Source organism: Gorilla gorilla, chromosome 21 (assembly GCF_029281585.2).
Source record: "Gorilla gorilla gorilla isolate KB3781 chromosome 21, NHGRI_mGorGor1-v2.1_pri, whole genome shotgun sequence".
Classification (NCBI taxonomy): Eukaryota; Metazoa; Chordata; class Mammalia; order Primates; family Hominidae; genus Gorilla; species Gorilla gorilla.
The window spans coordinates 56,837,551-56,850,591 of record NC_073245.2 but is presented as its reverse complement, the minus strand read 5'-3'; the positions used below and the strand labels follow the sequence as shown (position 1 = coordinate 56,850,591).

The following is a 13,041-nucleotide window of genomic DNA, read 5'->3' as shown; positions in this document are numbered from 1 at the left end:
AGTCAGGATACAAGTCAAGTCTCCTCACTTTCAGCTTCCCTTGAGCCCCCCTGTGCAAGGTGGGACAGGCAGCTCCTGCCACCCACTGGACCAGCAGTGCAGGGTGAGGGGAGTGCCAAACTCACGCCCAGGCCCCAGTCTCCATGCTTTCCTCCTCAGGCTGCATGATAAACAGGTGTCTTTTCATAAGGTGCACCACGTGGGGCCTGGCATGTGGGCAGAGCTCAATAGGTGGTACATTCTTAAACCCCAGTGACACTGTGCAATGTTACTAGGTGCCCTACAAGCTCACTGAGAGCCTGAGTTCAAATCCAGCCCAACCAGGCCACACCTTTTTATCCTTCAGGCTAAGCCCTTCACAGAACCAGGAGAATCACCACCCTATAGCAAGCTCCAGGGTCTGCAGATGGATGGGCACTTTCTCGTGCAATGCACACGATAACATGGAGGTGTAACTAGGGTCATGATATGCACGAGAAAACCGAGGCCCAGTGAGGTGAGCTGATTTGCCTGGATCAAGGGTGGAGAGCCCTGCCTGCCACCAAGGCTAGTACCCCTTCTACCAAATTTAACCTCTTCCAATAAGCAGCATTCCTGAAGGTTTATAGAGGCCTGACATCAGCATTGCCTCACTGTGCCCCTGCGGCAAGCTAGGAAGTGGGTGGTAGCTCGGGACCCTATTCCGAGCCCGCTGCCTGGAAAGCCTGCTTTTATTCCCAGCGGGGTGGCGCCTGGAACTCTGTACTCCCCCTGCCCTGGGGAGTCACTGGAGTGGGCGTGGCCTGCAGCCCCGCCTGTGAAACGGAATTGCTCCCTGCGGGCTTCCTGGAAGGCCCCTTGGCCAGTCACTCTTGCCTGGACGCCACCATGAGTGTTTCCTTTCCTTCAGTGAGCACTGTTCTTTCCTCAGGCCCCCTTTTTAAATGTCAGTCACCCTGGCAGGTGAATGTCATGTAGCCAGAGGACCCATACTTTAGGGAATCTGAGTCAGGGAAAACAGGTGTGAGGAGGGCCTGGGCACATGGGCCAGCAGCTACAACTGCTGAGGGGGAGAGAGACAGAACAGAGCTCACCAGAGCTGAGGGTGAGGACACAGAAGCCTTGAGAGAGAGCCCAGGGCAGCGTGCCCAGTGTGGCAGCTGGACATGCTGGTCATTCAGTCGGTCAATGAACAGCCATTGACTCGGTACCTCCATCATGTGCCAAACACCACCAGGCACCGAGGGCACAAGACACAGAGCCTGTGCTGGAGAAGCTCAGTCTAGAGCAGGGCCATTATGCTCAGTGGGCTCATGGAGGCAGCAGGGAGAAGAGGTGCCTCCCTGGTCTGGGAGGGGCACTGCGGTCAGGGAAGGCTTCTCAGCTGAGCAGATGCCTGGGTCTCTAAGAATGAAGAGAACCCAGCCAGGCAAGGGGAGGGAGGGGAGAAGCAAACAGAGGTGCAGCGTGTGAAGGCCCACAGGGGCTTCTGAGCGATCAAAGTACTTGACTATGGTTGGCGAGAGGATGAGAGTTGACGCTGGAGGGGCGAGCAGGGTGAGCCTGTGGAGGTTCTGCCTGGGCCACGTGACAGAGGAGGATGAATAGATCATGGGACAGGGAAAGCTTTTGGGGTGGGGTTCCGTCGACAGGGTGCCGGGGGCTCTCTCTCAAGCCGGCCAGATTCTATGTTAACTCCCTGGGTGGCCCAGAGCAAGTCCTCCAACTTCTCTGGGCCTCAGTTTGTCCATCTGTAACATGAGAGGGCTGGCTCCAAGCCCTGGCAAAGTCTTCTCTGTTCCGTACTTTTGATTCACTTCTGGCCAGTGAGGGGCAAGAAGACTAGGGCTACCCAGGGAGGGGCAGGGCTGTGGCCCTCCGGACAGCCCACGGGGAGACAGATGCAGCCTGACGGCTGTGCTGTGAGAAGCACACACGGCCTCTGTGGCGCTGTGAGAGCAGGAGGGAAAGGCCTCAGCCGTGCAGGGGTCAGGGAAGCTTCCCAAGGAAATTCCCAGGCTGACTGTGGACTTGAGCCAAGGGGTTCTCTGGGGGAATGGAGGGGGTGGGGGTGTTCCAGCCAGTACTTGGGTGGCTGGATGCTGTTTCCTTTTGTCATTCGATCTGTGGTTACCAAGCACCTGCTGTGTGCCAAACAGAACGCAAGGCCTCTGCCCTCCTGGCGCTCACATTTAGACCCCTGAGACCTTGTCAGAGAGTGATGAGGGTCATGTGATTGGGGAAGGCTGATCTAGCAGTCAGAGAAGGCCCCTTGGAGAGGCTTGACTGAGAAACAGACCAAAGGTAGATGTAGCTGGAGGGTGTCAGGGAGAGGAGTGGCACCGGGTGAGACTTGGGCAGGGCCCGGCCTACAGCAGGACTGCTCCAGGGCAATGTGACAAGCTTAGCTTCACTCAGTGAAGCCACTGGGGGATTTTTTTTTTTTTTTTGGCAGAAGCATGATGGACAGAATGGTTTAAACGGGGTCTGCTGGCTGCTGCATAGAGCTGAACAGGAAGGGCAGAGATGGGTGTAGGGAGCCCAGGGAAGCGGGCCGCTATAGTCAGCCAGGTGAGAGCTGTGAGTGTGGCCAGAGCCAGGTATAGCTGTGGGGATAGCGAGAAGTGGAGGGACCTGGGCTAGGGGGCAGGGGGACAGGAAGAGTCCCAGATGCCTGGCCAGAAGAGTCCTTGGGGCCTGAGACTCAAACATCTTCCAACCTAGAGATTGCTGGACTCTGCCACTGACCATGGGGCAGGCCTGACTTAAATGTGGTTTCTTCTCTAAGAAAGTATGGGCAGTCTAGGACTTGGAGGCCAGCCCGGGGCCCGGCAGAGGGCCTCTGGCATGCAGTAGTGCCAAGGACCTGCTGGCTCTAACCTGCCCCCTCGAGTGCCAGCTCGCCCATGTCTCCAGCCAGCTTCCTCACGCTCACAGCCTCTGAGTCTCCCTGGATGTCAGGGACCGCATTCCGACGGCCTGTCCGGTCACAGGAGATGAAGTCCGAGTAGGAGGACTCGACCTCCATCATGCCTGTCGCATCGCTCCTCAGGCCTGTGGGGACAGAAGGCAAGGGGTCAGAGGTAAGTCCAGATGCATTCTGCAGAGAGGACAGCTCCAGTTCCCCAGCACAGTGGCTTCTGTCAAAATGACAGTTATTGCCTCTTATTGAAAACAAAGCAAAAAGCACAGAAAAGTACAAAGAACAAAACAAGTCACTCATAATTCCACACCCAGACAACCACCATCAACATTTTAAAGAACATGGGCTCAGATTTTTCTTTAAATACAATTACTGACAAACATGTACACACATTTATTAATACCATGCGCCAGGCACTGGCGCAGATACCACCATGAACAAACTGGCCATGGTCCCTGGCCTCACAGAGCTTACCATCTACTACAGGTGGCATAAAGTCACCTCGTACCTAAGTCATGGCCTTGGTGCTCAAGGCTTCAAGGGAGAATGCAGGGTGCTGGAGTGATCACTGGGACCTGATCAAGGCTGGGGGGTCACAAAGTGACATTTTAGCTGAGAACCAAGGAGGACGAGGCATCATGCAGATGAAGAGTGAGGGGAAGAGCACTACAGAGAGGGGAACAGCATGTGTGAAGGCTCTGAGGGAGGGAGGCATGAGGGCTTGGAAGGACAGAAAGAGCCAGCAGGTGGGAGCATGGCAGAAGAGGGACAATGACACCAAGGACACTGCTGAGGTAGGCAGGAGCCAGACCACATCTGGAACTTGGTTCCTAAGGGGCTTTAGGCAAGGTCATGAAGGAGCAGCCGTGCATTTTCAAAGCTGACTCTGGCAGCCGGGCACAGCAGTGCTGGGAAGGGGCAAGTTAGGAGGCTCCTGTGAAGTTCAGGTGCCAAGATGGTGGGTGGAGGAGGGGGGCAGTGGGAAGGATTCTAGATATAACTTGGAAATCGAACCAACAAGAAGTAGTGTCGGATTGACAGGTAATTTAGGTTTCTGGTGTGAATAAGTAGGTGGACAGAAGTGCGGTTTGCTGACATATGGAAGAACAAAGGAGGAATATTTGAGGTCATAAAGTCCTATTTGGCCTATTCGGTAACTTTGAGATGCCTGTGAGCCCTCCAACGGGAGAGGTAGGCTAGGTACATGGAACTAGGAGGCTGGAGCTCAGAAGAGAGGTGGAGTGGGGAGGAAAGATATGAAATTAGTAGTTCTAGATCAAGACCATCCTGGCTAACAGAGTGAAACCCCATCTCTACTAAAAATACAAAAAAATTAGCCAGGCTTGGTGGTGAGCGCCTGTAGTTCCAGCTACTCAGGAGGCTGAGGCAGGAGAATGGCATGAACCCAGGAGGCGGAACTTGCAGTGAGCCGAGATTGTGCCACTGCACTCCAGCCTGGGCGACAAAGCGAGACTCCATCTCGAAAAAAAGAAAAAAGAAATTAGTAGTTCTTACTATAGAGATAGCAGTTAACAGCCCTGGTGCTTGGTAACACAGTCTAGAGAAAGGAGAGAAGAGTGCCACATATATAAAGAAGAGCAACATAAATTTAGAAATGATTTGGGACCATACCTTATGTTGTTTTGTAGCCTACTCTTTGGGACGCTTTAGAACATGTCACTAAGGCTCCCTCCACTTGAATTTTGTGCCAGCATGCTTGGATGGGCCATGATTTACTCTAGGATGAGGCCTCCAGAAATGAACACAGAGGTACTTCCCTGTTTTCTACTGCCACACACAGCACTGGGCCTTAATGAAAGTCTCTGTGCCCATCCCTAATTATTTCCTGAGAGTATATCCCTAGAAGTAGAACTGCTGGGCTGAAGGGAAGGGTGAAATAAGTTTTAGATTTTTGACACATTTCCCAGTTGCCTTCCCAAATGGCACAGTGGTATTCATGATGACAAAAAATTGGCAGAAAGACTTATAAAGTCAGTACTGTTTTTATTTATATTCCCATCAGTAGCACACAAGATTGTCTATTTATGTACTCTTGGCAACAAGAAGTACTGCTACTATATTAACAAAAGGTTAATTTGCAAAGGGGATACTAGTGTCTCTCATTGAGCACCTATGGTTTTCTGAAGGCAATTAGATAGCAGTCATTGCATGGACTCTGGCTACCTCGCAGACCTGAATTAGTAAGTGGGAGGGGTGGCCTAAGCACTGGCCTGACTTTAGGAGTTCATAGTCCAGTGGGGTGGGCCCATGGGCCCACCCAGCAAATCCTAGTTCTAGACCCACTCAGGCAAATGCCCAATGTTTTCTATAGTGTGAGGATGTTTACTGCACCTGGTCAGTAATAGCAGCCTATAGGAAACCACCCAAATGTCCACCAGGAGGTTAGGCATCGTGTGAATTATGAAGTATTCATAAAAAAGAAATGTGCCATACAGCCACTATGGAAAACAGTATGGAGGGTTCCTGAGAAAATTAAAAACAGTACCATATGACCCAACAATCCCACTACTAGGTATATATCCAAAGAACTGACATTGGTATGTCAAGAAGACATCTGACCTCCTATGTTTACTGCAGCACTATTTATAATAGCCAAGATATGGAATCAACCCAAATGTCCAACATGATTGAATGGATACAGAAAATGTATATATACACAAAGGAATACTATTCAGCCATAAAAAAGAATGAAATCTTGTTATTTGAGACAACATGGATAAACCTGGAGGACATAATGTTGAGTGAAATAAGCCAGACACAGAAACACAAATACTGCATGATTTTACGCATACATGGAATCTTAAAAACAAAAAATTTGTTATCGGCTAGGCACAGTGCTCACGCCTGTAATCCCAGCACTTTGGGAGGCCGAGCCGGGTGGATCACTAGGTCAGGAGATCGAGACCATCCTGGCTAACATGGTGAAACCCCATCTCTACTAAAAAAACAAAAAATTAGGCGTGGTGGCAGGCGCCTGTAGTCCCAGCTACTCGGGAGGCTGAGGCAGGAGAATGGCGTGAACCCAGGAGGCGGAGCTTGCAGTGAGCCGAGATCATGACACTGCACCCTAGCCTAGGCGACAGAGCAAAACTCTGTCAAAAAAAAAAAAAAAAAAAAGTTGATATAGAAGGAGAGAATACAACAGTGGTTACCAGAGACTGGGGAGGGGAGAGGAGAGGAAAGGATAGAAAGCTGGTCAACGGGTACATGGTTACAATTAGATAGGAGCAGTAAGTTCCTGTTCTATTGTACAGTATGGTGATGGTTAACAATAAGGCATTCTAGGCCGGGTGCGGTGGCTCATGCCTATAATCCCAGCACTTTGGGAGGCCGAGGCGGGTAGTTCACCTGAGGTCAGAAGTTCGAGACTGGACTGGCCAACATGGTGAAACGTCGCCTCTACTAAAAATACAAAATCAGTCGGGTGTGGTAGCACACGCCTGTAGTCCCAGTTACTCTGGAGGCTGAGACAGGAGAATTGCTTGAACCCATGAGGCGGAGATTGCCGTGAGCTGAGATCACGCCACTGCACTCCACCCTGGGCAAGACAGAGTGAGACTCCGTCTCAAAAAAAAAAAAAAAAGGGCATTCTATATTACAAAATAACTAGAGACGCTTTTGAATATTCTCATCACAAAGAAATAAATGCATGAGATGATGGATATGCTAACTACCCTGATCTGATTATTATACAACATATATGTATCAAAACATCAAGTTGCACCCCACAAATATATACAATGACATGTCAGTAAAAAAAAAATAATAAAGAAATGTGCCAGATGGGCCTGTACTGACATAGGACAATGTCTGAGATAAACTGGCAACTGAAAAACAGAGGTTGCAAAACAACACCTAAAATAAAACCCAGTTCCTGTGGGGAAAGATAGCAGACATATGAAAAAAAAATCTGAAAAAACATCTATCAACCCTGTCAACTGTGGTTCTTTGTGATTAAGGGGAACTTTCGTTTTCTAAGTCTATATGTTTTCAATGGTTGAAGTTTTTATAAACCCAAATTATTGTGCAATGCTTTTAGAAGATAGCTGACATTGGCAGAAGTGCCCAGAAGGCACCCAGGGTGGGGTTGAGCCAGTAAGTGCTGCAGGTGTGTGTGTGTGTGTGTGTGTGTGTGTGTGAGAGAGAGAGAGAGAGAAGAGAGAGAGAGAAAGAGAGAGAGAGAGATAGAGAAAGAGAGAGACAGAGAAGAGGATCAGTATGGAGGGCAAGGCCCACATCCCCCCACAACACCTAGCTCAGAAGAAACACCTAAAGAATGAATTAGGGGCCCTCAAAGATCAGACAGGTGAGACAGGGAGGTGTCCTATGGTAGAAAGAGCAAAGAATGAGACACGTGACCTTAAACCCAAGCTCTGCCACCTAACCCTGGGCAAGACCCTGCCTTTCTTGGGGCCTTCATTTCCCCTGTGTAAAATAGAGGAGGGCCAGGACACTGTCCACGGCAATTCCCCCCGGCTACAGCAGATGGCGCACCCTGCCTATCTTCCTAGCAGCCTTGCGCGCTGCCCTAGTCACGCTCTGGCTCCTCCTTGGCTAAAAGAATTCCCGGAAGTTCCAGAGGTGGCTCCTTCTACAGGTCACGGAGGTTCACTCCTGCCCTCTGCCTCTGGGGAAACCGCTCAATGCTTCAGGACAGGAAAATGGCTTATGATAATAACAGTAATAACAGAGGATAAAAATGATGCTGACAATTCCTACGATAAGGAAAGGTACCATGGCCCAGGTGCCTGTGTTTTCACACACATCACGCACTCAGTGGCCACAGCTGCCCTCTGAGGTGAGTGAGTCCGGTTTACAGCCACGGCTCAGAAGGGCCTCAGCCCCACCTGAAACCCGCTGCTCTGGAAAATGACAAACCCCGAGCAGGCCACACTGGCTCCCGGAGCCTCCGAGTCCTCGGCTCTTGCTCAGTTAGAATGTCAGCTCCACGGGAACAGGAATTTGGTCTGGATTTTTCCCATGTCCAGCTGAAACCTAATCCTGGCAGCTGAGCCAACAGGTTCTGGCCGCTGCATTCCCTGATTCTCATCCAGCACCTGGTAAAGAGCAGGGGCTCCATGCACACTCGCTGGATTTCACTCTCGGGCCTCTGAAGGAGAGGGAGTTTGTGTCTATCCCTCTTCTCCCCCGCTGCCCGCCCCTCCTCTGTGGGGAGGAGCAGCAGTTCCTTCTTGGGACTGTTGAGAAGGGCCTCCGAGCACCGTGGAGTGCTGTGCAGGTGTTCTTGTCCTAGGACCTGACACCATGGGATGGAATTACAGGCTCCATCTGAAAGGCCAGCTTCATGCTGGAACGTCTCCTGGGGCTTTGATCTCACAATGCCATCTGATGTTACAAGCTGCCCAGTGCAGGCCACTGGCCCTCGGGACACAGAGACAGCAAATGCCACACTCAAAGACCAATCCTAGAAAACATCAACTGGGCCAACATGCTCTGGCTACCATATCCCCTCAGGGAACAGCAACTCCAAAGATGGCTCTGGGGAGCTCTCCAATCGAAAGCAGAAACACATCGTTTCATTTTTCTCCCATATTTATATTCGTCACTCACCCTCTCATCTTTAGAGTCAACAGCAAATGGGGAAATAAAGAATCCTCAGAGTTGGAAATCCTGTCAGAAAATGGTCATTCTCAAACCCTGTTAATGAGAGTGTACACTTCTCCAAGACCTCCTTGGGCAGTGACTTGACAGTGTGTATCCAGAAACCTCAACTTTTTCCCTATCTTTTAGCTACTAAATCAGTTTATAATAATCTATTCTAAGAAAATAATCCAAGATCTACATGAAGATAAAATGTACAAAGATGTTCATCATAGTATTATTATTATTATTATTTTTTTGAGACAGGGTCTCGCTGTGTCACACAGGCTGGAGTGCAGTGGTACAATCATGGCTCACTGTAGCCTCAACTTCCTGGGCTCAAGCAATCCTGTTGCCTCAGCCTCCTGAGTAGCTGGGACTATTCCATGTCTGGCTCATTTTTTTTCAGGGATGGGAATCTCATTATGTTAACCAAGGTGGTCTCAAACTCCTGGGCTCAAGTTATCCTCCTGCCTCGGACTTCCAAAGTGTTGGGATTACAGGCCTAAGCCACTGCGCCTGGCCCACAGTATTATTTATAATAGCAGGAAACTAAAGACACCAAAATGAGTTCCTAAATGGATGTGTCACATGTCCTAAACGGACAATGGAGAATTATTAATATATACATACTTAACTGATTTGTATCTAAATGAAATACCATTCAGGAATTAAAATGATGTTTGTGAATATTTTTTAAAGACATGGCAAAATGTTCACATATAGTTAAATGAAAAAGAATACCAGTGATATAATTACATACATTAATATTTTTATAAGTGATTTTAAAATCTGTTATATTTCCTTTTTATAGTGAACACATTCACTTCATCTTAAAATTACTTAATTTTAGATTGTGTGTGCATGTGGTCTAAAACTCAAAAGGTCCAAAAGGACAGAGATAAGAGCTCAGTCTCCTTCCCATCCGATCCAGACACCCTCCCCAAGGCAAGCACGTTTTGGTGTCCTTCCAGACAAAATTTATGCAATATATATGTTCCCCCTTTTTCTCCTTCCCTTCCTTTTTCCTTTATTTAAAACAAAATTTTGGCCGGGCATGGTGGCTCACGCCTGTAATCCCAGAACTTTGGGAGGCCGAGGGGGGCGTGGATCACAAGGTCAAGAGATCGAGACCATCCTGGCCAACATGGCGAAACCCCGTCTCTACTAAAAATGCAAAAAATTAGCTGGGCGTGGTAGTGGGCGCCTGTAGTCCCAGCTACTCGGGAGGCTGAGGCAGGAGAATGGCGTGAACCCAGGAGGTGGAGCTTGCAGTGAGCTGAGATCGTGCCACTGCACTCCAGCCTGGGTGACAGAGCGAGACTTCGTCTCACAAAAAAAAAAAAAAAATTATTTTCCATTTTGCCTTTTTTTCATTTAAAAATGTGTCTTGGCTTTGGGACGCTGAGGCAGGTGGATCACTTGAGGTCAGGAGTTCAAGACTAGCCTGGCCAACATGGTGAAACCCCATCCCTACTAAAAATACAAAAATTAGCTGGGTGTGGTGGTGCGCGCCTGTAGTCCCAGCTACTCAGGAGGCTGAGGCAGGAGAATTGCTTGAACCCGAGAGGCAGAGGCTGCAGTGAGCCGGGATTGCGCCACTGCAGTGCAGCCTGGGTGACAAAGTGAGACTCTATTTCAAAAAAAAAAAAATATATATGTATATACACACATATACACACACACACACACACACACACACCTTGGAAACAACTGTAGATCACTCTGAAGCCACTGCAGCACTGATTACATCAACACACTGAAAACAAACCCAAAGTAATAACTAAATTGTTCCTTTTATTGTCTGCATGATACTCTGTTGTCTCACTGTTGTAGATTGATTTAATTACTTCCCTATTGATGGACCTGAGGATTGTTTCCATAAAAGTGGAATTGCCACCTCAAAGGATCTGTGACTTTTTTATTATAACAGGTATTGCCAAATTCTCCCCACAGAAGTTAATTCCTGTCTCTCAGTCCGTTTTGTGCTGCTACAACAAAATATCTGAGTCTCAGTAATTTCTAAAGAACAGAAATTTATTTCACACAGTTCTGGAGGCTGGGAAGTCCAAGATCAAGGCGCCAGCCTGTGGTGAAGCCTGCTGTCTGCTTCCAAGAGGGCACCTTGAACACTGTGTTCTCACAGAGCAAATGGCAGAAAGGCAAAAAGGGGCAAACTCAATCCCTCAAGCCCATTTATTTATTTATTTGATGGAGTCTCGTTCTGTCGCCCATGCTGGAATGCAGTGGCATGGTCTCGGCTCACTGCAACCTCCTCCTCCCGGATTCAAGTGATTCTCCTGCCTCAGCCTCCCAAGTAGCTGGGCTTACAGGTGTGCACCACCACGCCCAGCTAATTTTTATATTTTTGGGAGAGATGAGGTTTCACCATGTTGGCCAGGCTGGTCTTGAACTCCTGACCTCGGGTGATCCAGCCGCCTCAGCCTCCCAAAGTGCTGAGATTACAAGCGTGAGCCACCATGCCTGGCCTCAAGCCCTTTTATAAAAGGTGCCTAATCCCATTCACAAAGAAGGAGCCCTCATGACCTAATCACCTCTTAAAGGCCCTACCTCTTAATATTATCACATTGGTATTTTGGAGGGAACACATTCAAACCATAGCAATCCCCAGTAGGTATATCAGATGAGCACTTTCCTTCACCACAGTCTTCTTAATGCTGTTTTGTTCCTAATCTAAAAGGTGGTTTTAAAACCAGTGCCTGATTGTTTTAGTTCCTACTGCTCCTAGGAGTGAACCTGAGCATCTTCCCACTTGCATCTCCTTTTCTGTTTACTGTTTCTTCAAATTCTTTTGCCCACTTCTAATGGATTTTAGGTCTTTTTCTTATTGATTTGTAGGAGTTCTTAATATATTAAGGCAATTAGTCTTTTGTCTAATTAGGAGTTACTAGTATTTTTTACTTGTCATTTGTACTTTGACTTTATTTTCGGCACTTCTCCCCACATACATATTTTTTATATTCATTAGTAAAATTGATCTTTATTTTATTTTATGGTTTCTGGGCTTTGTAACATAATTAGAAATGTCTTCCCCACTCTAAGATTAGTAAAGAAATCCCTTTGTTTATTTCTGGTACTTTGTTTTTTGAGACAGGGTCTGGAGTCACCCAGGCTGGAGTGCAGTGGTGCCAGCCTAGCTCACAGCAACCTTGAACTCCTAGGCTCAAGAGATCCTCCTAGCTTAGCTTCCTGAGTAGCTGGGACTACAGGTGCATACTAATGTGCCCAGCTAATTCTTTTTTTTTAAGAGATGGGGTCTCACTATGTTGCCCAGGCTGGTTTTGAACTCCTGGGCTCAAGTGATACTCCTGCCTGAGCCTCCCAAACTGCTGGGATTACAGGTGTGAGCCACCACGCCTGGCCTCTCTAGTACTTTTATGGCTTCCCTTTTCACATTTAAATCTTTGATCTAGAATTTATCTGTAATAAGGTATGAATTAGCGAGCCACCTTAATTTTTTCTACCTATCTCAAATCATTTGTGGAGTAATCCATCATTTCCTCATTGATGTAAAAAGCTATCATTGTTACATACAAAACTGTGTACTGGGGTCTGTTTCTGAATCTTTTTTTTTTTTTTTTTTTTTTTTTGAGACGGAGTCTCGCTCTGTCGCCCAGGATGGAGTGCAGTGGTGCGATCTGGGCTCACTGCAAGCTCCGCCTCCTGGGTTCACGCCATTCTCCTGCCTCAGCCTCCTGAGTAGCTGGGACTCAGGCGCCTGCTACCACACCCGGCTAATTTTTTGTATTTTGCTCAGTAGAGACGGGGTTTCACCGTGCCAGCCAGGATGGTCTCGATCTCCTGACCTCGTGATCCGCCCGTCTCGGCCTCCCAAAGTGCTGGGATTACAGGCGTGAGCCACCGCACCTGGCCTGTTTCTGAATCTTTTAATCTCTCCAGCTGATCTGTCTACTCATGTACTAGTATCATGCTGTAGGATGGTTTCCTTCTCATAGCTCAAATCTTTTTTGACTTTAGATTTTTTTTTTCTGGCTGTTTTTGCTGGTCTATGTTTTCTTATAAACTTAATAGTCATTTAACTTGTCCCCCAATTTATCTTGTATTTATCAGGACTGCATTAAATATATATAGTAATATCTGGTACCTGAATGTATATAGAAATCACATTTTTATGATATTGAGTCTTCTTTCTTTCACAATTCCTCTCCCACAAGGTCAGGCACTCAGATTTCCCTTTTGCTCCTCTGTGTACTCCAAGGGCTGGCCCAGCGCCTGGCATATGCTGGTGCTTGACTCTTACTTACGGAATGAATGATGAATCATTGCATGAGTTCTACTTCTGATATGCAAGGTAAGTGCCTTCCACACATTCTCTCATGTAACCCTAAACACAACGAGTAGGCACGATTCTAATCCTCATTTTAGAAATGAGGAAACTAAGGCTCAGGCAGTAAAGCAACTGCCTTCAACTTCTTAGAATGCTCTTTTACATTCTCCTAGTCCGACACCTTGACTACTTGTATATCTCCTTAATT

At 47.8% G+C, this 13,041-nt stretch overlaps 1 protein-coding gene across 4 annotated transcripts in view; it reads right to left on the bottom strand.

The window, feature by feature from the left end:
* PKIG (cAMP-dependent protein kinase inhibitor gamma) overlaps positions 1–13,041 on the bottom strand; it is an 88,026-nt gene that overhangs the window by 1,470 nt on the left and 73,515 nt on the right. For all 4 annotated transcript variants that reach the window (XM_004062206.4, XM_019017163.3, XM_055373045.2 and 1 more), the window contains one exon: positions 2,860–3,033. In XM_004062206.4, the coding sequence (XP_004062254.1) occupies positions 2,860–3,010 (151 nt within the window). In that variant the 5' untranslated portion in view covers positions 3,011–3,033. The remainder of the gene's footprint in view (positions 1–2,859; positions 3,034–13,041) is intronic.